This window comes from Carettochelys insculpta, chromosome 23 (assembly GCF_033958435.1).
Source record: "Carettochelys insculpta isolate YL-2023 chromosome 23, ASM3395843v1, whole genome shotgun sequence".
Classification (NCBI taxonomy): Eukaryota; Metazoa; Chordata; order Testudines; family Carettochelyidae; genus Carettochelys; species Carettochelys insculpta.
The window spans coordinates 16,322,083-16,347,906 of NC_134159.1; the positions used below are offsets into that span (position 1 = coordinate 16,322,083).

Sequence of the window (25,824 nt, forward strand, 5' to 3'; positions counted from 1 at the left end):
AAGAAGGTGCGTTTGGGTTTGTTTTTTTAACATAAACTAAACATGCCCTAAAATACCATGTGCCCCTGGCAGATGTGAAGAAAGGCAGCGTGCATGACCCTCAGCATCTCTAGTCCTTAGGAGTAAACATCATGTTTAACTGGCCTTTTTCTGCCCATCCTTGGAAATACACTCAAATATATTCCTGATATTTGGCCAAACCCAGATATTAACTTCTTGACGAGAAGACAGAATATTTTATGGAATCTCTCCCTAAGCCACTAGTTTACTCTAAAAGCCTTACCTGCTTTCTTGACTGAGCTACATTTGATTTTAATTCTTTTGATGGTAGTTCTTGGCATGCCTGTTGCTAGGAATGGGCTCTGCACTGGGAAAACATGGCCCACAGCACAGTTAATGGATGAAAGTGTAAAACATTCATAGTTCTATTCAAGAACTAAGATTGTTAATTTACCATACAAGAGGATTTTGAATGCATGCATTATAACTCAGTAGCAAGTTACAAGGGGAGTGTTAAACAGATCCTAAAATAATGTGAAACACCTGCCTAGAACCTTAAAATAAAGATCTTGCCACAATCAAGCAGCTGCGTATTCCTTATGCAAAATAATGAATTACACCTTTCAAAGATGAACCATATTGGGTTTTTTAAAAAGGTCATTCCACAGGGATACAGTTCTTTGTCTTTCCTAAGCAGATCATTGTACATCTGATCATATGTTGTTTTGAAATCATAAACATTTGGCTTGTCTGGTGCTGGTCCTGGCAGTTTCACATGAGTCCCTGTTCCAAAGGATCGAACACTGAATCCTCGTTTGCTGAAAGACACAAAAGGTGGGTTATAATTAGTACAGATTTAAAACCTACATGTCTAGGTGCTGAACAACAATGTACTGGACTTGAAAAAATAATCTTTGAAACTTATCAACTCAATCCAGCCTGCTCAGCATATTTATAGTAAAAATTAAGTTTGAAATTTAAGGTTAAGTCTCAGTGAACAATACATGCCCTATACTTTGTTCTAACAACTTCGGTTATGTTGCAAAAAAGTGGCAGCCAGAAAGTGTGATGTTGGTGAAAAAAATAAACTGGATTTTGTTCTTCAATCTCAAGTTTTTCTTCACATTCTAACAAACAATTCAAATGGATTTTGTTTAACTCTGTTTCTCAAATATTCTCATGCCAAGAGCTGTCTGTTCAATCACTGAATGAAAAGTTTGCAGAAAAGAACCCATAACTATTACATAACCAAAGACTATTTCCTGCTATCTCCCAAATTGTGCATTTACACAAGTACAACCCTAATATGAAGCATAAGCACAATGAGAAACTGAGAAGAAGAGGAGGAAGCTTTATTGAGGAGCACGAAAAGCACAAAAATAAGCAAACAAGGTTAATAAGACAAATCTTTATTTTCATAAATTCAGCACCCACCCATTCACAACCCAAAACTTAGAATAATCTCCCCACTTGCATGTTCCAAGGAAGATAAAATTAAAGCTCTGAGAGTTGAACAGTTCATCTTGGTCTTCCTGATAATAATGCTGCAAACTGCAACTGTTCTCAAAGAGAACTCAAAACTGGGGTAAACTGGTACAAATCATGGCTACACCAGAAGTTTGCACTTAGGCAAAAGTGTAAATGCAAAAATCCAGCAAATGCAGAAAAGGCCTTAGCTACAAAACTGTCAGCTGTATTGGTGATAAGGTGTAACTAATTTTCCAAAAGGTCAAGAAACTCAATTTTTGGCCAATCCACAATCAGTTTTTAATGGAAAAAGCAATATTCAAAGTAATGATAGTACTTCTGCAGCTTTCAGCTACAACTGTGCACCTAAAACACTGATGCTATCTAAGTCACCTTGATGGACACCCCCCACCCGCTTTTTTTTTTTTTTTTTTTTTTGATAGTGCATCCATTATGAGTAGGATGTAGCAAAAATCAAATATGTCCCCATTTCCCATCCTTTAAACAAAGGTTGGGTTTAATGGAGAGCAATACCTTGGCTACAGAGTCCTGACATCTTAGAACAGAGTCCTTCAAGTTGAATGTGTAAAAAGCTATAAGATCATTTCACAGAGTCTATTTAATAACTGCAAAATATGTCTGCATCTATATAGTATCTTTTCTCAGACTACCCAAGAAAATATATGAGATTCAGTGTGCTATTTCCAACAGCTAAGCAGGAGTTTCCCCTTCAGCTTGAATTACTCATTTTGGCACTGACACCAGATCTCCATTTCAAACTCCAGCAGGAAGAAAAAGCAAACAGGAGCTCCTGAGTCTGGCACAAGTCCTTCGTTTGATGCCCTCATATTCCATCACAGTGACTCAATTGGAGGATGCTGTAGGACAGATAGGCTATCAAGAATGTATCAGGAGAGCTACTAAACACAGATAAGGGATATTGGTTTAAATCAGTCCAAAAAGGAACAGATTTGTCATTCAAAATTCTGATAAGAAATTCACATCAACCTAAAATTTTACTAAAATATTAGTGCACCTGTAGGTCTCATTTCCCCAATGCCGTGTCTCTGAAAAAGTAATCTTATACCAGAACAAAGTTCTATACATTTGCATACACATCCCTCTCCCCTTCCAGCACACAACTGTGGTGGGAAAGGGAAGTCTGAGATGAACTGGACAACATGGGAGACAAGTTCATTGGAAACAGCCAACCTGGAGAGCGTAACAAAAAAAAAAAAAATTAATCATTGAATTTATATTCTGTAACCCTTAGCTGCGTTCCACAGGGTGGAAGGATGGGAGTGAACTGATTTCACAGAAGTGAGCAAGTTAATCTTGCAGCTGAATTTAATGGCCCTTACCATGAAATTCTAGTGTGACACAGGCCTTGATTATGTATATACACAGTAATAAATAAAAACTCCCAGGTTTCTCCCCCCTCTGCCTAACACTGATGTAATCAGGAGGTAAAACATTGTCCTTGATCCAATGAATTTCAACTTCTCCAAGTATTTTTTCCTATCAGTGGCTGTAACTGCATCATCACTGGATCAACATCCTTTTAAGGATATTCAGCCTGATTATCAGAAAAATCTTCCCAAGAGCAAAAACTATTATAAAGTCACAGAATACACTACCAAAGAAAGTAATGGCATTTAAATCTACTCAGCAGAGTACCAAAAAAAAAATGTACTGCAGATAACAGTGTTGAATTGGAAGACATAGGATTGAATTGGTAGGAAAAAATGAGCTAGAAGGTCTTTGAATCAAAGCTTAGAAATTAATCTGTCTGTTGTCCTGACTCCCCTTTTGACCCATAGGACTCCCCCACCCCCAAAAACAAAAAACAAAAACAAAAAAAATTATCAAACCTACTGTTACCAGGAAATTTTTTTTTCCCCAAGGGGAAAAAAAGCACACAGAACAAGTTGACATGGCATTAAATAAGTAGTACATAAATAACGAAGACATAGGGTCCATTATGATGTTAGGTTACAGTCGCGTTACATTGATTTTTACAATAAATTAATATATCCCACCAAGTCCCTCTGCTAACCTTAAGGGCTTTTAAAGTTGACTTCTGTCTTCCACCTTGGCAAGAGGAGTAGCGCTAAATTCGAACTTTCAGGGTCAAATCTGTGGTACTGCAGACACAGTGCTGTTTGACATTTTTGAACACTGGGGCACTTTGAACACCTCTCAGTGCGAGTGCTCTGGCCAGCACTTTCAACTCTGCCGCACTCCTAGGTACACTCGAGAAGCCCTAGGAACTTTTGAATTTCATATCCTGTTTGGCCAGTGTGACAAGTTCGCAGTACACCTGACCATGAATGCCCAAGGTCACAAACAAGCTCCAGCAGGAGATACTGGATCTGATAGCTGTATAGAGTGAAGAATCTGTGCAGGCAGAACTCCAAAGCATCAGCAACAGAAACGCTGGTATCTATGCCAAAAATTGCACAGGGTATGATGGAAAACAATACAGCAGGGACACTCAGTAGTGCCATGTGAAAATAAAGGAACTCAGGCAAGCGTACGAGCAAACAAAGGAGGCAAACAATTGGTCTGGGTCAGAGCTTCTGCGAACGACTGCATAGAAATCTAAGATGCATTGTCCTGAAATGGTCCAGAGTTATCTCCCAAGCAACTCTTTAGGCAGCCTGTGGCAATGAGGACATTGTACTTCTCCTTATCTATAGTACTCAGCAGGCAAGTGGAGGATTCTATCCCACCACCAACCAGCACCTTCTTCTAATTTTGAAGCCAATCCCCTCCCAAGACCTACTATTGTTGCCAGACCCTGAAGGCATGGAGGGCACCTCTGGTGAGTTCACATTTGTAATCACAATACAGTGAGTAAATGTAAGCGGGCGTAATCTTTGATATACCCTCAGCCATTGAGATATAGCAGTGGCCAGTCCGCCTGCGCTGCAGGACCTCCCTGGAAAAGTTTGGTAATGCGTCTGCAGATGGGAGCAGGAATCCTCCTAGCACATCTGTACAAAGCTCTCAGAATGTACTCTGCCATTCTTCTCAGAAGGCTTCGTTGGGGGTCGGGGGGCAGCTCCTGCCTTATATCATTCTCTGTGGTAGGACACTACCATGCCAAGGCAGCAGCAAGTGATCTGGCATCACTGCAGCAAAAAAGCATAGTGGCATAAGGTCCATGTTTCTGGCCACATTCATACAGCATTCACTCCCTATCATGCTCTCTGATTTAGATCAGACTGATGCAGCAAGCTAGGTGAAATGGGGGGAGGGAGAGGTGCAGTTCTGTAACTGATAACATCTACCATTCTGAACCTGCTCAGTCTGCAGTTGAACTGCTCCTTACTGCTGTACAGACTACTGGCTTCATGAGCCATGGGAGGAAGGGGTCTTGTAGGATAACTATCGGCATGTCAATGACATTTTTCCAGTCTGGAAAGAAAGTTCCATTTTGCAGCTTTCCGAAGAGACCAGCTATCCTAAGATGCACGTTTTATGAACCTTTCCCAACATCCCAAATGGATGTTGGTGAAACTGTCCTTGTGATCCACCAGCACCTCCAACACCACTGAAAAGTACCACTTGCAGTTTTGCGTCAGAGGGGTAGCTGTGTTAGTCTGGATCTGTAACAGCAATGAAGGGTCCTGTGGCACCTTATAGACTAACAGAAAAGTTTTGAGCATGAGCTTTTGTGAGCACAGACTCACTTCATCAGGTGCACCTGATGAAGTGAGTCTGTGCTCACGAAAGCTCATGCTCAAAACTTTTGTTAGTCTATAAGGTGCCACAGGACCCTTCGTTGCACTTGCAGTTTAGGTACTCTTAGACAAGGTGGTCTGGTGCCAAGATGGGGTATGCATTCCATCTCATGCAGCAAAGCATTTCATTATGTCCTTCATGTTCCCCAGAGTCACTATCCTTCCTAGCAAAAGGTATTGATTTCCCTGCCTACTTGAATCACAGAAGCCACCCTTCCCCCATAGGTTTACCTACTCTGAACTGTCCAGTAGCATTCTGGCATTGCAAATTTCCACAGGGCTATCGCCACTCATTTCTCAACTGTCAGAGTGGGTCTCATTCTGGTATTGCTGCACTTCAGGATGGCGGGGGTGGAGGGGGGGGAAGCAATTTGCAAAGTTCTATAAAAATGGCCTTATGCATACAAAAGTTTTACAGCCACCAGTCATAACTGCATAATTATGCAGGCCCACCAATCTGTGTTTGTTTGCCTTTACCAGAATCATTGTTCTATTGTTTCAACATGCTCAAATGCTGCCAACATATACCAACTGTTCCATTCAATAGGCTACTCTGTCTGTGTGTGTGGTGGCATCCTCAAATTCTTCCCCATGAAGGCAGCTCCTGGCTAGGCCAGCAATTTTCAATCTATGTGCACTGAGAACTGTCCAAGTGTGCTGTGAAATTTTGACAACTTCCCCTTGCTGTGGCTCTTTCAAGACAAGGCTGCATGAGTCCCAGCTGGCACAGGGTTTGTCAATTTGCTACCTCCCTGCAGAGCCACCATGAGGGGAAATGCCAACCCCACAGGATCCTATTCACACTGGGAAGTGGATGAAATGCTGCTTCCTGGTTGGAATGAGCTGGTGGATAGGCTGCCCCCGGCTTCCCTGGCTCCAATAGGCTGGCGAGGAGAGGAGCCTGCTTTCAGAGGTTACTCATTTACTCAACACCCCTAGCATTGCACTGAGCAGATTTTGAAAAAGTGTCTGTGCTCACAGTCTAAGACAACGTATTCAGTGGTGGATTTGAAATATTTATGCATTTGATCCTTGTTTGGCTTAGTGTATGCAGTATTATGTTGCAAACCTCTCTAGTAAGATTGTAACCATAGTAAATGTAAGTATGTGACAGTTATGAGAAATTAATTCAGCTGAGAAAAGGAATTATCGCTCGGTTTTGGAAAGAGAAACATCTGAGCTGGCTTTTATATTCAAATTCGGCACACTAACACATGGTTTAAATCGTGATGGGAACTTTCTGAGTCACCATAGGGGCTTGTCTGCATACTTGGCTCAATCTAATTCTTGACCTTCCCCCCCACCCCTCCACACTGATTTGCTCACCTTGATTATCTTTTTCTGATTTGTCCTCCTTGCTTACTGTTTTTGGTTCTCTGTGCCTTAAATATTGAGTCTGTTCTGGTCTGGCTATGGTCTGAAGAAGTGGGTCTGTCCCACGAAAGCTCACCTAATAAACCATTTTGCTAGTCTTTAAAGTGCTACTTGACTGCTTTTTGTTTTGATAGTGTATAGACTAGCACGGCTTCCTCTTTGTTACTGAGAAAAGAGGGTGTGCCATGCAACAGTTTGTTTTATTGAAGTGTATTGCGTTACTGAAAAGGCTGGGAACACCAGGCTAGGCTATGGACAAATCACTGCATAACTTCCAAGGTGTCTGCAATGCTAGCCAGAGTTGTTTGGAGCTGAGCGGGGCCCATGCTCACTGTGCTATGGCATCTGCATGGATAACCAGGGGAAAAGGGTATGAAATGATTGTTTGCCATTGCTTTCAAGAAGCGAGGGAGGGAGGAGATAAGTGCATCAATGGGAGGCTGATCACGTGTACACAGAACCACAGTGTTTTTGTTCCATCAGGTGTTAGGAGCCTAAACCAGAATTCAAATGGGAAGCATAAACTGTGGGGTGGCTACCCACAGTACTTCACTTTTATATAGTTAACATCAGCCATTCTAGTGGAGATGCATTCCATCAGCTACACATGATTAGTGAGGACATACACCCTCAACTTTATTTAGGATCCAATTTTGTCAACACCAATAAATTTGACCTAATCTTGCAGTGTAAAGATCCCCAAAATTTTAGTTTTAGTATTAGCTAATTGTTGCTAACTACTTTTAAATACTAAGCAAGAAAACAAACTACATAGACAACCATTGTGGGGACAACAAAAACAAGGAATACCAAAAACCCATCCATTATTTTTGCTGCAAAGACACTTCTGTTATAGTCACTATGTTTCACTCCACACTCCTCATCAACAAAATGGTTGTCCAACCAGGGAAAAAACAAGTACTAAAAAGGACACAGAGATTTTGGGTTCTGACATACAAGCAACAGTTCCTCTTATGTTTGGTGCTCACTTACTTTAAGGAAAGTCCCTCAACAGCAGCTTTCAAGACATCTACTTCAGCAATGCATTTAGCAATTTCATTACCTAATTCAGAAAGTGAGCAGCAAAGACAAAATCTTACCAATTCTTAAAGAACTGCTGATTCTTCAGCCAAAATATTAAAAAAAAAAGTAGTTCTGAAAGAATTTCTCCAATTAAATTGTTTAACATGTAATGCTTAACAACCCCAAAAGGTTAAAACTCCTGAAATATGTAAATTTATTGCTTATTTAACACACGCACGCATACACAAATTCCAACAGATGGCTATGAAATTTCAGCAAAGCCAATCAGCTACGCAGTGATTGGGACTATTTTTAGTTACTCTCTCCTTTCATTTAAAGCACACCATGCTGAATTGCACAACATGAATGCAGATCATTTACCTGTTACAGATCAGAAAGGTGTCAAATCTTAAGGGAGCAGCACTATCAAAATAACAGTACTCAAAACTGAATGTTAATTCAGTTTTATAAGGCTGAGAATTATGTAAATCTTTCTTCTATCAAATATTAGAAAGGATGCATGAAATGTGCATTACTTAAATTCTATAGAAGTATAAACATTTTGGAATCAGTGAAGGCTAGACTGAAAGTTAAGTTAATCCAAAAATTTTGCCAGTCAGATGGATACTTTATTCACTTCTGGTCAAGTCATAATAAACCATGTAGGTCTTCCACTCCATACCCATTGTTTAATAACAGCAACAGGAGAAATGCTGAAGTCCAGAAAGAAATCATCAATGGTGGTGTGCTGGCTTTCAGATGTCTTTTCATGAAGTCATTAAGGAAGAGAGGGTGTGTATGCACACACAGTTAAGATAATGAGGCAGGATCACACGTGGCTTCACATATCATGGGATACAACAGCTCTCCCTGCAAGTATGTACTTACAGGTTTGGGGAAAAACTTTTTTGGGTTGGGGATCACTGACCCAGAAGAGAAACACAAAAACCATCCCTCACTGATCTGCCTCTCAGGTGAGAGCCCGGGGGGAGGGGGGGGGCACTCTCCAACTTCAGTTTATGGGAGGTGAGAGGGGGAGGCATGATGCTCACAGCTTACCCCAGGGCCAGATTAACTCTTCTGGAGGCCCAAGGCTAATAGATTGTGGGTCATCCTAGGTTGCTGGGTTGGGGCCAAAAATGAAAGGCTCAGTGTGCGTAAAGGGGCTGTCAGGGAGCAAGCTAACATAGGGGTGCGGGATCTCAGAGTACTGAAGAGGTCTGACTGGCAGTACAGGAAGGGGTGTCTACCTGGCAAGGCTCCTGGGTGGTGCAGGTGGCTCCACATGATCCTGAGCTTTCAGGCACTGCCCCCACCTCTCCCATTGGCTGCAGTTCCCAGCCAGTGGAAACGATGGGGGTGGAGGCTGCAAGCAAGCACAGGGACAGCTTCTCTGCACTGCTGTTACCAGAGCCACTTCTCTCCCTCCCAACCTCCACCAGGCAGAGCCCACAAGGCAGATGCAGGCCATGGCTGCCCTTGATCCAGCCAGTGAGGCTCGGGATGCCCCCTTGAGGGCTGAGTCAGTGCTCCAACCATGTGGGGGAAGCCCGGATCCGTGCAGGCCAGGGCCATATCTACTACTTTCAGTACGGCTTCCTAACCGTAACCAAGCTCAAACCTACTATACTTCCCATTTTTATTTTGTTGGCTATTTTATCTGTGGCACAAATATCCTTAAGCCCCACCAGGCTGCTCTGCATCTTTTAAAAACAGTGGTGTCCAAAAGGAATGAAAGGGATAACCACAGGCCCCTCCTTCCCCCATGCACGGCACCTCCCCTCCGCCACCAGGCACACCTACCTCCCTGACTACTCACGGAAGCCATGCCATGCCACAGAGGCAGCTGGAGCCTGTCAGGGCCAGAGGAGGTGCCTCTGCCACCACGTGCTTGTCCCACCATGTGGTGGGCCACATGCGCAGAGTAGACGGAGGGGTGACCCACGTGTGCAGCTCCCCTGAGCTGCATTTCACTGCACTGCGCTACCCTGTTCACCACATGTGGTGAATGGAGAGCGTATTGGACACCGCTGCATTAAAAAAAAAAACAGACTGTAATAATAAGTTTTGTTGGGCATCAGTGCCTAGAAGAACTTGTCCATTAGCCTGTCAGAAACCAAAAAGCGTGAGGAATCTGACCAAAGCAGTGTCAGTGGTGTCTAGGAACAAACACATAGCTCTCTAATTCCCATGTGACTTCTGGAAAGGCATGTCAAGACTCTAGTTTGTTTGTAGAGACCCAGACTTACAACTTCACTGGATTATCAAAAACACAAGAGACACAAATTAGGAGCTTGAGATCCACAGCAGAAGATGTGATCACGTATTCTGATCAACTGACCTTCAGCACCTCCATTTCCCTACTCTTCAAGTATCAAATCACAAGAAACTACAATAAAACACATGCTTTTGAGTGTATTCCAAGGGGCCTGAGTGCTTTGTTCTGTATTACTCCAAAAACCTTGTTGGCACAGATTGCAAGGACCAAGGTTTGTCCTAAACTCCAACATCCTAAACTATACATCACAATTAAAGTAGTTTCCCTTCCTATTAATATATTTTGTTCTACCCATTTTTATTCCATCTTCTCACCTCCCTGTCCAATAACTCTGAGGGTGTGTCTACACAGGCACAAATCTCCAAAACAGCCATATTTCAAAGATTACTAATGAGGTGTTGAACTGAATATTCAGCACCTCATTAGCATTAGGAGGCTTCCAGCCACGGCGCTTCGAAAGCGTGCAGCTACACAGGGCTCCTTTTCAAAAGGACCCAGCACCTTTCGAAATTCCCTTACCCCAATCACTGAACGGAATAAAGGGGATTTCGAAGGGTGTGGGGTCCTTTCAAAAAGGAGCCCCGTGTAGCTGCACAAGCCGTAAGCTTTCAAAGCGCCGCAGCCACAAGCCTCCTAATGCTAATGAGGCACGGAATATACAATTCAGCGCCTCATTAGTAATTCTCGAAATATGGCTGTTTCGAAGATTTGTGCTCATGCAGACACACACCAAGTGTGCTACTCTTTCTGTACACACTGGAGACAGGAGCTACGATATGAAACTTAAGGTGATCCTGATCTGTTTTATTCTGTTAGACCAGGTAGGACAGTTGGGGTGCATGGAAGGAAGTGGGGAAAGACACCAGCTTTACACCAATTTTCAATTCTGCAGCAACAGTAACCAATAAGATGTTTGAAAGTCCATGGAGACAAGAAATAACCTATGAGAACCTCCTTAGTAAAAGAATAAAAAATCTGATATTGAAATAAGGCTTGTTAACAAATTTTGTACATGTTGTCAAGAGGTAACTCAAATGACTACAAATAGTGTGATTCAGCCACTCGGTACCTGTGAAAACAGAGAGGTGTATAAAATGAAGCTACATTATCCCTCTTCCTTTCCTCCTCCCATCTGCAACTGCAATACAGCCATCCCTTCTTCAAATAGTGCTATTTTGCAATAGAACTTGGCCATAAGATAATGATGTAAGAGAAGATTTTAGCACCTTACATTTTTTTCTTCCTCCCACCAGTCCAGGATGATTGAAATGTGAAAGTCAAGTCATTTTCTTCCACTCTTTTCTCCTTGTTCTTTTCTGTTTGCACACCACAATACCACTGACTGAAATGAGTCAGACAGGGTATAGATACACTGTCTGTGGCCTTTACTATATTTACCACAGCCACACTCTCTCAAAAGGTAAGAGCTACTTTTGAAGAAGTCTACATCTCATCTCGAATAATTTATCAGAGAAACTTTCACTGGCAAAGCTTCCCACGCCAAGATTTGCAGTTCTAATACATTTTCCATTATTTTGAGAGGCCTTTCTTTATTGAACAGTTAGAGAGCAGAACTCAAACACAAGTCTTTACTTAGCAGCAGTAGTTGCCAGAGGATATCTGTGTCACTTACACAACACAGGTGTGCTACCTTAAACATTTTAAAACATTTTAAGATATTTCAGAACATTTTGTGTATCTGTATGAAAAATATTTTCTGAACACAGCCTTCTTCTGCGAGGCAATCAAACAAGTTTGGATTCGTGAGTATATCGTCTGTTATTCAATAGCTAGCACCAATCTTCAGTACTATAAAAATATAGCCTTTACAATAAAGGATAATTTATAAAGTCTTGCACTAACACGAGAAAAGGACATTTATAAAATATATGGAAAATATTAAGTTAATCCCAAGTATGCCATCTATAGCAACAGCAAAAGTACGTGAGCACAACTCAGATCAGTGCCAAGGATTGCTGCAAATACCTAAAGGTAAACGGTCCATTAATTAATTAAGAGGTCCATCAATGGATGTCAGAATTACATAAATAATTTCCATAAAACCACGTTAGGAGTTGTAGTGGGGCACCCTGCCTCACACCTGTAAGGACTTGTAAGCTGCCTTCAGGTCTCTGCAGCCTAGTTGGCCTGAGCCAGTCAGTGCCTTTCTCAGGGTCCCAGGGGTGGACGGTAAGGAGGTCCATGCCCTCCCTCTCCACTGGGCCCCAGCCCAGGGCCCTGCTGATGATGGGCATACCCCAAACCACAAGCTCAGTGGGGAAACCGACCCACAACACACTGAGCACCCTGGTAGCCTCTTGGCTACCTGCCCTATGCTACTTCCTACCCCTCCTTCTGGCTGCTCCTCCTCAGGCTCGGGCAGCTGTGGCTGTCTCTGCTCCCCCTTGGGTTCTGGAGGCTGTGGCTGCTCCCAAGCAATTGCAGGAGCTCCTTGTCCCCTGGTGGCCAGTCCCAGCTGACTGGACTCCCTGGCCTTTATACCTGGGCTGCAGTTGTAGCATACCCAACAAAGTCATGGGGGCAGGGCTTTCCCCACCCAGCAAGCCTGGCCCCCACTCCCTGGCCAGTGCAGGATTGGTACACCCCATCACATGAATCTAGATAGGAGACTGCACCCACACTGACAGTATGTCTACTCAGCAAAGTTATTTTGAAATATCTATTCTCGTGTTTATACAACACATTTAAAATAGCAGCTGGCTTATTTCGAAATAGGCAAGCCTCACTGCATGAGGAATAGCACCTATTTTGAAACAGGGGCTGGTTAGACAGGGAATAGCACCTATTTCAAAATAAGCCACAGTGCATCCAATGGCTCTTTCAAAATACACTCTCTGTGTGTGTAGACACTATTTCAAAATAGCGAAGTGCTATTTTGAAATGCATTTTGTGTGTAGCAGTGTTATTTGGAAATAAGCTATTCCAGAATACTTTATTTCAAAATAAATCTTCTGCATAGACATACCCTTAGTTTATTCAGCATGCACATACCCAGCTTTAAGCATAGAGATAGTTTCAGTGAAATCAGGGGCACTACTCATATGCTTAAAAGACAGGCATGAAGTTAAGTACACTGTGAAATTGGAGTGAAGGCATTTTGCACCTGAAAGATACCAAAGCACTCTACACAGAGCTCACTATTTCTAGGAACACAGTCATTTAGAAGATGGCATCAGTACTACAAAGGACTGAAGAATCAATGACACTTGAAAAAGGACACAGCAGTCCTTACACAATTTTAGGTGCTAGACACATCTAAAACAGAACGTCAGTGCAAGCAGATAAATTAATATTCAGGAACCATATATGGCTGGTATTCGAAAAAGGGAACCTCACTTAACCTCAAACTGAAAATGTTGTTGAGGCTCCCCCCTCAAATGGCCAATATTGAACAGAATATAAAGAGAGGTAAAATAACTGCAAATGAACAGCAAGACTGTTCAGGAAAAAAAGTGAAAGTTCAGTGCCTGCACAAGTTTAACACACACTGTTATAATGACTAGAAGAACAACAAAACAGCACTTCTTTAAATAACTTTACCCCGTTTAATCTGAAGTTGGATCCCATTCAGATACCTTTACTACAAACAACTACATATACAATTTTTTTTAAATTGCTTTCTAAAAAAGTATATTACTGAAGTCTTCAGAAAGTGCACAACAATTTCAACTATATGTTTGTCAAATAAGTCAAATTCAGTTAATATAAAAACAATCATGCTCGCATTTTCTCATTTTTGCTGGATTCAAGCTAAATAATTTTAAAAACATATCTGGAAATGAAAGGGGCATTATTTCACAAAAGTTTAGTTTACCCTTCATTTAGTTTGGCTACTGACTACCAGTTGAGCAGTGTCCTAAAATCTCTTCCTGAAGCTTGTTGTAACTTGTACTCTCTTGAGCTTGTATGTCCCTTACATGGTTACACTCCCAATATCACATAATTTGCTGTTTAAGACTAATAAAATTTGTTATAAGCTTTCGATTTTGTTTATGCAATTAACATATCTAGTATCCCCATGGAATCTCAACACACACACCCCTTCCTAAAACACGCACGAGTATGAAGTAATGTATATAATACACACAAATCCTCCCTCAAAAGCTACAAAATTCTGAACAAAACAGAAATAAACCTGAACACACACACAAATTCCAATTTCAAGATAAACTGACATGTTGTTACAATAGGAGCAGGAAAATGCAACTGATCAGCAGTGTAAATGTAGTAAGCATACTGAGTTCAAAAGTAGATTCCCTTTTAGGAAGGCACTTTCAAGGTGCTACTGCATATAATCATGGGTCTCAAAGTCATGGCCTGAGGGCCATCCGCAGACGGAGCAGTTCCACAATCCAGCCCACCTGCTGGTATATGAGTCCAAGCAGCCCTAGGGTGCATGTCAGTACCCTTCCCCCAGGTCCAGCCCTACTCCCCCTCTCCTCCCACTTTTGCCCCCCCATCACACCCCTTCCCTGGAGGGATGCAGCCTAGGGAATTATCAGGGGGCATGGTGACAGCATGGGTTTGGCTGCATAGCTCTGCTTCCCCCCAGAGACAGAAGGGGTGAGCCCCCCCCCACCCCCAATCCCTGCTGCCAGCCCTGGCCTTCCCAGGGCCCTGTGGATTAACTTGAGTATGGGGGACCATACCATCTATGAGACAGTTGGGGCAGATGCACAGGGCCCCCCGCAAAAAGGAGGGCCTGGGATGACCATGCCAAGCCTTTCTGTGGACAGAATGGCTCTGCACAAACCTCCACCAGACCACAGAGACTTGCCAACAACGGCGCAGAGCTAGTAGCTGGGAGCCACTCCAGCCCCACTGAGCTACCAATGGTCAGCCACAGTGTGGGATGGGGTTTAAACTGCTTGGAGCTCACAGGGGGATGCATGATGGGGGTGGGAGGCAGGGGAGCATGCAAACTAGCAGGTAGGAAGGCGTGGGGGAATGCACAGACAGCCTTCCCCACCCCACCCAAGTCCTGCAAGCAAGGGGTGCCCACTGACCCACTTTAGGAGAGCCTGAGGACTGGCATAGCCTTAAGGCAGATTGAGTTTGAGACCAAACCAAAAAAAATATGTAAATTTGGAAATTCCTGTTTGAAAAGATGCACTGATAAAAAACTCCTTATCCGCATTAAGTGACAGAAAAGGATAAGCTGAATCAGATAATTGTGACTATTCAAAGAAAAAAATTGAGTAATTCTGCAAGCATCTAAATACTGTCTTGTAAATTTATCACAACTCCTTTATCTCTGTTTCCACTAAAACAACAAGCAGTCCTGTGGCACCTTACAGACAAACCGATTTTTTGGAGCATAAGCTTTCATGAGAAAGACCCACTTTGTAAGATGCACATAACAGATGGCTTGCGTCCCATATATAGCTTGTACTCTAAAAAGAGGACCTCACTTAACCTTATGCTGAAAATGCTGCTGAGAATCCCCTCTAAAATGGTCAATACTGAATAGAATATAAAGTTGGGTAAAATAACTGCAAATGAAAGCCAACAATATTTAGGAAAAAAAGTGAAAGTTCAGAGTGTGCACAAGTTTAACGCGCACTACAATAATGACTAGAAGAGCAAAACAGCATGACGTGCATCTGACAAAACAAGTCTTTGCCCATAAAAGCTTATGCCCCAAAAAATCTGTTAGTCTATAAAGTACCACAGGACTTCTCATTGTTTTTGTAGATACAGACTAACACAGCTACCCCTCCAACATCTGTTTCCACTGTAATTCCCCACAAGCATAATTTTCAATTTTGGGCAACACACTGTGCAAGTTGTGCCCGGCCTATTCAATATTGAGCTTTATTCATTGTCCTGTCTTGTGTTACTTCACAGTAAATTTTATTTCCCTAGTTGTGAATGGAAATTGTGGACTTTCCCAGCCTTTGGATTCTCCTAATTTGCCAGCATCTCTCCTAATACAACTACCATGTGGGCTGAGCACACCATATTGTTGGCCTAGAAACAGACACAAGATTCAGTAAAGGAGTCAGATCTCTTCCACTTAGGAGTTACAAATAAATAATTAAAAAAACATTTGGACTGTGATGCAAACTAAGGCCATAACAGCAGTTGCTAGAACCCCTATATTATGCCTACAATCTGGAATCTTCAGGGTGCCTTCCACTCCTTAGTCTTCCCTTCACTGACTTATCACATTTTCATCATTCATTACTATAGTTAATAAAATAAACAAACATATGGTCAAACTGCCATCTTGGGACTGTAATTTACAGTGTTGTCCATTTATATAACATGGCTGCAATCATGAACTGACAAACAGTTCTCTGTCCTCAAGAATGTAGTCATAGACTATAATGTTCATTTACATAAATGTATATTCTTTTTGGCAATGATTCTACTATAATGCATCTTCATAAAGAGGAAATATGAATCTGAAATATTTCACTGTAAAAGCTCAGTTTGCTTTATACATATCCTCTTAATCCATTAGTTTTAGATACTTATATACATTATAATGTAACAATAAACTGGGACTGATATTTAAATATATTTTTATAAGAAAAATTTTCAGAACCATAATAGAATTTTTTTTTTACTGTTACCTTCATCCTCTCTACCCCATTTCCTTCTACTGTTGCTAGTTTTAGACTGAGCCAAAGTACTTGCAAAATTATCATTTTACAAGTTTATAAAATACTCAATATAAGTGACCACAATCCCAACTGGGGCCTTTGAGAACTGCTGCTATACAAAGTTACATTATGAATGGATTGGTTTCTGAAACCATACGAAATTCATGTTCTTTAGGACTCTTCTCTGAAGAATTTTAAATGAAAGTTATTCTGCCTCTGTCCCTAAATGGATCCTGCTCTTGCACAACAACTTTAAACCAGTTCAGGGGTGGCAAACTTACTCAAAGACCTTGACTTTGTAAATGTATTCATGACCCTTTTGTATTTACTTTACCTGATCCAGAAAAGGTAACACTACTATCTTATGCTTACACACATGCAAAGTCACTATCATCTGCTGCAAATTTCCAAAGCAAAACTATGATTTTATGTATTACTACTGAATAAATTTAAAATACTATGCAAGAGAACAATGTTTCACTGTCTTGTAGGGTATTCCAAATGAAAACTAATTACAACACAAGATGTGTCAAGTGTGGCTTAGGATGGTTACAGAATGGTATCTGGTTTGGCAACTTTTAAGACCTCATTAAAGTCATTTTTATTCATCACTATTGTTCTGCAGTTGCACGTTTGGTTTTATATTTCAACACGCTACATGTACTCAGTAGCTTCACAGATCTTATGTTTAACTTCTGCATCAGCGCTGTGTTTGTAAGACGTTTAGATGTAGTTGCAGTAAGTAATGGATAAGGAACTGTGTCATGACGTTGGGAAAGCCATTTAAAAACAGAAGGAAGCTAGCCTTTCATCTTGGAGGAAATTTGCAGGCGCAGAGAACAAAGAATACAGAAAAGGCTGACTCTCTGTAAGGCACAAGTGATAGATTGACATTTTGTATAGGTCTCGCTGTGAAACCATCTTATCTAAGTTTCCAAACTAAACTGCTTATCCGAATCTATATGGAATCCACTGTGCTTCAGTTTTAAAGGGCCACAAGTTTATAGATTTCTCGAAAAAAAAAAAAACAACCCCACAAACCCTCAATGTATTAAACACTAACAAATAGATGTTTTTTAATTCTGTATTGCTTTATACTAAAGTGCACACCCAATAATCCAAACATATTTCACCGAGATGTGTGCTGTGAAGAGAAATATGGTTTGTTTGGAGGCTTCTGAAGGAACATTCAATTAAGGATTTATTAAATACTGTATATTGATCAGACAGGTCAAAAATATCATAAACACTAATTTTTTAAGATCATGGCAACAGTGAAATGTTTCCTCCCCAACTTAGGGGACTAGAACTACATTATCAAAGTGAAAACACTAATAAAAAAAATTAAAAGTATCTGTAACTTCCTCATTCATTTCAGGAAGGATTATTTTGAAAATGGGGTATACATGCCTGTTTCTGCTTTCAGAAAAGTCTCTTCCGGAAACATGATCACATGACACTATGCAAATGAAGTGCAAGATTTGTAAATCAACACTTCATTTGCATTTTTGATCTCCCTCATTCGCATTCCTCCTCTGAAAGGGGAATGCTGTGTAGACACAGCCTAAGAAAAGTCCCTTAAGAGGATTTTAAATGAACTACAACCAGAATAAAGTTCTACAACTTGTCAAGGCACCTTGATTCAGAATCACATTTAAAGTGTTTTTATACTGGCCATGTAAACCAGTGCACATTGTTTTAAAGTGACAGCATCTTGCATTAAAAAAACAATTGTTTGAGAAACTTTATAAAATGCAATATAAGTGCCTCTATGCTACTTTAAATTTTCAGTAACAATTTAAACATTCCCTCCGATTATTTGCAGCAACATTTAATTGCAGTGTGCTGTGGAAAAACATGTACAGTAAGGCACAATCCCAGAGTAGCAAGGAGGACTGGATGATGAAGTAGGCATTTTCTATCTATAATTTAGGATTGTATAAGCCACTAACTGAAGTTGACTAGAAAAAAAATGCATATTTTCCATTGTCCACATTAGCAGTACATAAAATGCAATAGAGCACATCTTGCCCATGTAGCCCAGTATCGTCTTCCAACAACAGCTGGCACCAAATGCTTCAGAGGGAATGAACAGAAGAGGACAATTATCGAGTGGTCCACCCCTGCTGTCCAGTCTCAGCTTCTGGCAGTTGAAAGTTTAGGGGACACCCACAACATGGGATTGCATCCCTGACCATGCTGGCTAATAAACATAAAAGGAGCTATCCACTGTGCATTTATCTAACTCTTTTTAAACCAGCTATGCTTTTGGCCTTGAAGACATCCCCCAGGTTGACTGTGCACTGCATGAAGAAATACTTTGTTGTAAAGGTGCTACTACTTTAATTGGGTGACCCCACCTCCCGCTTCATGTGTTATGTGAAGAGGTAAATAATACTTCCCTATTCACCTTCACCACACCGTTCATGATTTTACAGACTTCTATCATATCACACCCACCTTAGCCATTTCTTTTCTAAACAGAGCATCCTAGTTTGTTTTTAATTTCTCCTCACATGAAAGCTGTCCACATCACATTGTACTTTCCCTTAACTACAGTTTTTCCAATTCTGATTTATCTTTTTTAAATTGGGTGACGAAAACTGAACACACATTCAAAGCACAGGTGTGCTGTGCATGTCATTATATTTTCTGTCTCATCTATCCCTTTCTTAAGTGTTCCTCCTATTTGGTTAGCTTTTTCTTTTTTTAATTACTGCTGTACATTGAGCCAGAGTATTCAGAGAACTGTCCACGATGACTCGAAAATGTTTCTTGCGTGGCAACAGCTAATTCAGACATCATTTGTAGGTAGAACTGGAATTATCTTTTCCAATATGCATTACTTTGTACTTAACACTATTTCATCTGCCATTTTGGAAATGGAAGCAGAATATTGTCATAACTTACTGTGTTTTAGGGTCTGAGGAATTAGTAGTATATAAAAATTTTGGTATCCACACAGCAGACATTTCATACTGATTCTAAGGAGCTGTTAATAGTTAACATGCATTGTTTAAAACCTAAGCTTTGTGCTAGCAAACTAAAAGCCTCTTTGCAAGATCTAAGACCAACAAAAAAGTTTTCGTGATTTTTTTTTAATCCCAACAGAACTTGCAGCATTGGGAAAGTGAATGTGACTTCATCCGTTTCCCTTGTAGGAGCTGAGAGAAATACAAAGAGTAAAACAGCAAAATGTGAAAAGCATATTGCATTTTTAAAATTCCTTCACTTTTAATAATGTATAGAGTTTAGTGACAGAAAAGGCAGTGATTATGTACAAGAGCATTTCTACGGACATTACTGTCTCAGTAGCTCTCACAGTGAGTTTGAATATTACTAACATGGCATGTTGTCTCGCACCAAGATGGCTGCCACCATAAGTGATATTTTATTGTTCACGTGCCATTTGTACTTTAAAAACGTTTTAAACGCATTCCACCCTTTAGTCCTGAACTGGCCTTCCACGGGGTTTTAACCAGAGAGGGGAATGATGTCCTGGGCCTAAATAAGGGAGAGTCAACACCGCACTTTCTGGCTGCTCACCTCCCCCTCTCCCCCCCGCCCCGCGCTCACTCTGAGCTAGGCGAAGAGCTGAAAACACCTGCCGGGCTGACCGCGGCGCACAGCAGAGCTGAGGGAGCTGTGCAGCTCTCTACCCAGCCGGGGAGACGGGCTCGGAACCCCGCTGGGGTGCTCGGAGGAGGCGGGGGAAGCAGGAGCAGTATGGAGGTGGCTCGCCCAGCTCCTGGGGCTGCTCCGCATCTGCAATACTCAGCTACCAGGAGGGTGCGAGTTTAACGCTCGGCCAGGGCCCTGGGATCAGCCCCGCGCAGCCCAGCCCTTGAGGCCAAGAGGGGCGGCCCAGCCCGGTTACTGAGGCCGAGGCGGCGACGTAAGGCCTTGACTCCTGCACAAGGAAGCGCAGGGCGGGCCTCGGGCATCCAGCCAGCCCAGGACAGCGGCGGCGGCAGGGCCGTGTCTCCCCCGGGGACAGCGGGAACCGACCCCTCCCCCCAGTCTCGACACGGAGGCGAGACCCACTGGAGCCCCGGAATCGGGGTCAGTCTCCCAGGGACCGTTTCAGCCTTTCCCCTTCCCCCCCCCCGCAGGGCCAGGCCCGGGCATGAGACGCTGGGGGGAGGCCCGGCTCTGGAACGCACAGGGGGATTTCACGCCCTTTTCCCCCAGGCGGAGTCCCGTTCCGCGTTCACGGGGGAGCGGGCAAGGCCCGAGCCATGGGCAGGCCCCCGTGGGCGCGAAGGGGCAAGGATAGGGGTGCGTGTGGGGGACAGGAGTCCGAGGGGCGGCGGGCAGGCCCCGGTTACCTAAGGATGTTGTGCGCCTCCATGCTGCGGTTCTGGTTGCTGGAGCACACCACGGCCACCCGAAGCGGCGAGGAGGGCATGGCGGGGCGGGGAAGAGGCCCAGCTCCCCTCCGCCGGTAGCGTGGCTGCTGGTTCCAGCCGTCCGGCTCCGGCTGTGGCTCACACAAAATGGCGGCCGGAGCCCAACGACGGGCGGCGCCGGGACGTGTCACCAGGGGCAGCGTCGACCTGCTTCCCCCACCATAGAGAGCGCGCGAGAGCGGAGCGCTTCGCGTACCATCGAGAGGCGGCCGAGTGAGAGAGCGCCACCTCAGGGAGGTCCGCCAGCCATGACGCGACAAAGCGCTGAGCGTGACACCACGGCGAGAGGGCCGGCAGTCATACAAAGGAGGAGAGAGGCGATAGCGCCGCCCTAGTGGAGCGAGGGGGCTGCCAGCACTCTCTCACAGGCAAGGGGTGGGGGGAAATAGAGCGAATTACCGCTAGGACTTGTGTTCGAATCTCACCCAGGGATAAAAGTTATCCAGACACACCTGGGGACTCCTACAAAACAAATTTTCTGTGTCTTAGCCTAGTTCCTAAGGCACAGCCTTAGCAGGGATGCTCTCTGGAGCTGACTCCCTCACAGGAAAAGTGGTCTGATTGGCCATTGCCCTGATTATCACACAGCCATTTACATTTACAAGCCTCATTTGAAGGCATTTGACACTTTGAATGGACACAAATGATTACGCAAGGTGCAGGGAGTGGGAGGGGGAACAGGAAGATGAGGGTATAATTCCCACCTGGTAAGTGTAGTGATCAGTGTATCTCCTACAGCACCCTTGTTTTAGGCTATAATTTACAGCTATTAAGATCATAGAGTCCAAGATGAAAAGCACTTTATAAATACCACAGAGAAACAAAGCGAGCGAGGGAATATCTCTTATTGGTCCAACTTCTGTTGATGAAACAGGTAAGCTTCTAAACAACATGGAGCTCTCCACGTCCTGTAGATCTGTAAGTCCAGAGCTGATCTCTCTCGCTGACAGAAGCTGGTCCAATAACAGATATAGCCTCATCCATCTTGTCTCTCTAAGATCCTAGGATCAACATGGCTACAAAAACACTGCAAAAATTCTTTAATACACTTTTTCACTTTTAGTCAATCACCATCACGCCAGAAGGACAACCTTTTTTTCTTCTGGTTATGTCCTCACTGCAATTCTCAATGGGTAGCTGATACAATTAAACCCATTCAGGAGTTCAGTCCTCTTTAAAGCATTTTCTGGGCACAACAGAAGAGCCATATTCCTTGTAGCCCCAAGCAGTGATCCACACTGACATGAAGGATGTCAAAGAACTAATGGAAGCACTCATCCACATACAGTACTTCTCATTTGGTAGTGCTACAATCCTCACATGATTTGTTGTTCTATCTTTTTAAACAGCCTCTCTGTTAGTTACCGCAAGAGGAGTGATCCACCAGCCAATAGCATGTTGCCGTACAGAGGCTAGCAAATATCTCCATCATGCTTTGTAAAGCTGTTGAAAATCACCAGAGTATGACTTTCTGGTGCACCAATGTCAATGCTGTGTGAAAAGAATTTCTAGTGCTCTGCAGAGGCGAAGACCAATTTCGATGGCATTCCCATCAGGCAGTTTATAATCTCTCTGGACCTCCTCTGATTTCCTCTTATTCTCTTGCCTGGGGTTAGAGCCATCTAGGACAGTTTCGCCTTTATCTCATTCACCATAAAGGTCTTGGCCCTGCTCAAGAAATACTCAGTGAAATGCTTCCCTGAAACATCCAGCCTGGAACAGCCAGAGATATGCACATCTGTTGTTCCTTCCCAGGTAACAATTATTTACACTGGATTTGATAGTAGAATAAAACTAATTTTATTAAGAATAAAAGTAGGGTTTAAGTGATTGCAAGTAATGACAAATAGATCAAAGTAAGTTACTCAGCTAAAACAAAACAACATATGCCAATTAAGCCTAATACACCATGAAAAATTGTTACAACTCATAATATATCACCCTAGTTCATATTTCAGGTAAAGTTCTTCTCAGGCCAGAGCTGATCTTTTTTTCCAACCTAAGTCTAGCAGCTTTCTCTTTTCTCCTCCTCCATTTCCCCCCCCCCCGGCCCCAGCCCCACCATTACAATGCTTTTGTTTCTAGATCTTTTCATGTGTCCTCTTATGGGAGGGAGCTGTCTGTGAAGCCAGCTGAAGACCATCATTTTTTGCCTACCATCCCTTAAACAGAATTTCCCCAGGGCAGGAAGTATTTGTTCAATTCTCCCCAACCCGGTGAAAAAATGCCAAATTCAAGATGGATTCCAGAACCACATGGCATGGTCATTTGTCTTTGTAGGACCAGACACAAACCAGGCTTACAGGACAAAAAAGACTATTCACAAATCACTGCCTCGAGCACCAGGCCATTGAATTCCTTAAGTACTGCTAATGGTTTTCACTAGATGACCAAGATTAATAAAAAGGTTTATACTTCATATTTCTATCTTCACATACAAGAATGATACATGCACACAAATAAATTATACACGTTCAAGGAATTACAAGCTATTGAATGATAGGACACATGCTCCAATTTGCATAAAGCATATCTGAGTTACAGAATCATATACTACTGTAATTCTTTGGAAGGGACCTCCACAAGTCATTGAGTCCAGTCCTCTGCATTCACAGGGCGTGCATATTCATATTCGAAAGCACATTTCCACCAAAAAAATTGGAGGCACAGTGTCTTGTTCCCAGTAAATCTAAACCCTCCTGCATACACCATCTTTATGCCCTTCCACAAGGTCTGCAATTCTGAGTCTAGATCATTACTGAAATCCAAAGAACAGTCTTCTTGTCTTGTCATAGATCTGCCTTATTTGCATGAATATTTGTTGTTTGGGCTCTTAATTAACATATGTACAACCAGAATAATAAGAACAAAACCATTACAAGCTCCCTTAGAAACATAAGAGGGAGATAATCTGTATATAAGTCTTTGCCAAAAGGGAAAAGGACAACATTAATGAAGGAGATTTGGGGATAGATTTTCATAAATGGGAGTTAAGTGTCTAAGTGCTGTTTGAGCCTTGAAAAACAATTGACTCTTACTGCTTTTAAATTGTCTATATGAGTATTAAAAAACAAAAGAATGTAAACTTTTTTGAAGAGCAGGATTTCCTGATTTCAGGTTTAAAGGGACTCTCTTTCAGGCTACTGTTGATTTTCATAAGACCTGAAGAAATGAAAATAAATATTTACTGATTCAGTGTATTGGTTGGTGAATTGTTTTTATTTAAAACTTCCTTGCAGCCCACCCAGCACATTATGGGGAGTGCATAAAAATCAGAAAGTTAAACTGATGAGAACAGCTCCTGCTTGTTAGAGAAGAAATGTCCTTTTGGCTTTATGAATTTTGGTTCTGCTTGATTCTTTAAATCCCCAAATGTTAACAATTTATTCATAGAGCTGAAGGCAAGTGGAAGGCTCCTGGATGTCCCTGTTGCATGCAAATCATGGACCAGGTTTCATAATTCATTGCTTCCCATCCAGTTGCTCTTAAGCATTTCCTAAATAGTGTGAGTGCTTTGCAACAGCACTTTGAAAGCACCTCTGTTGCCTTTCAGAGCTCCCCACTAATCCCTGAGACCTGGTACAGCACCACTGCTCACATCCATTACATCGGTCTTTAGTACATCATTTTGCCCCAAAATTACAAACAGACTTCTAACTAACACAGCATTTATGATCAGTTGCATTTGCAGTGTTATAGACATGTTGGTCCCAGGATAGGAGACACACAAGTTGGGTGAGGTTTTGTTTTTTGTTTTGTTTTGTTTGACCAACTGTTGATGAAAGAGATTTGCTTTTGAGCTAGGTAGAGCTCTTCTTCAGGCCAGGTCAAAGCGGTGAGAATGTCACAGCTAAATGCAAAACAGAACAGATTGCTAAGCATGAAGAGATAAATCACACTGCAAGAGACCATTCAAGATGAACGGACAATTAACATTTGTCGGGTCTAGGACAAAAGAAAGCTAGTGGATTAGAAATTGTTGTAATCTATGATATACTTTAGAGAGTTTGTCTGTCTGTTCAAGAACTCCCTCTAAATGGTAAGAGCTAGGACCACCACAATGTAAAGCAAGGTCAGGGCTTGGTCATAGCAGGAGAATGGGATGTGCCTCGAATGGGATTGCTTCTCATAAAACAATTCAGGAAAGAGACAGAATCCGCAGACAGATGAAAGGGGCTGGCTGGGTGTGCTCCCCTCACCCTCATCTGGGACTGCCCCAGCCCTGGGCTTCCTATCCCCCATGCAGCCTTTAGCGGGAGGGGGAGCTGAAGCTTCTGTCTCTCCCCCCAGCTCGTATGGGAACATTGCTGGTTGTTCCCCTTCGTCCGGGAGCAAGGGGGAAAGTGCACAGTTTGCTGCTTTCCTCACTCTGGCTGGGGAGCGTGGGGGCAGACAAACCTGGACCTGCTCCAGCCGGGGTACATCCCTGCTCCCCTGGCTGTGCCTGCAGGACCTGCAGCAGCCATGGAGAACCTCTTCTCACTTGGCCCCAAGCTGCTGTGGTGAGAAGGGGGCGGGGCAGTCCTTTCTCCCTGCCACTACCCCTGCCCCCAGCCCCAACCGTACCCCCGTCACAGATTTAAATGGAGCCTGGACATTTTCATTGTATTCGCCAGAAACCAAAACTGAATTGAGTCAAGGACCCAAGCAACTGCCCAGCAGGTGGCTCCTTCTGGGGGTCGAGGGGTGCTCAGCAGGCGGGGTTGTGCTGCCTGGCCCCCACCAGTGGTTGCCCTCATGGGGGGCACAGCAACAGCAGTACTGGGCAGCGGGGGTCCCCCCAGGTCCGGTTCTGGGGCCAAGAGGGAGTGGCCACTTTACTCACGGCCGTTGGCCTGTAACATGCAGCGCCCCAGCCCAGTCGGGCTCTCTCTTAGTCGTGCAGACACTCCCCTGGG

General features: G+C 43.0%; 1 protein-coding gene across 1 annotated transcript in view; it reads right to left on the reverse strand.

Moving 5' to 3' along the window:
• SSU72 (SSU72 homolog, RNA polymerase II CTD phosphatase) overlaps positions 1 to 21,038 on the reverse strand; it is a 62,875-nt gene extending 41,837 nt beyond the window's left edge. The window contains exons 1-2 of the mRNA XM_074975659.1: positions 20,846 to 21,038; positions 675 to 818 (exon numbers count right to left, since the gene is read on the reverse strand). Of these exons, the coding sequence (XP_074831760.1) occupies positions 675 to 818; positions 20,846 to 20,925 (224 nt within the window). The 5' untranslated portion in view covers positions 20,926 to 21,038. The remainder of the gene's footprint in view (positions 1 to 674; positions 819 to 20,845) is intronic.
• Between the last annotated feature and the right edge of the window lie 4,786 nt (positions 21,039 to 25,824).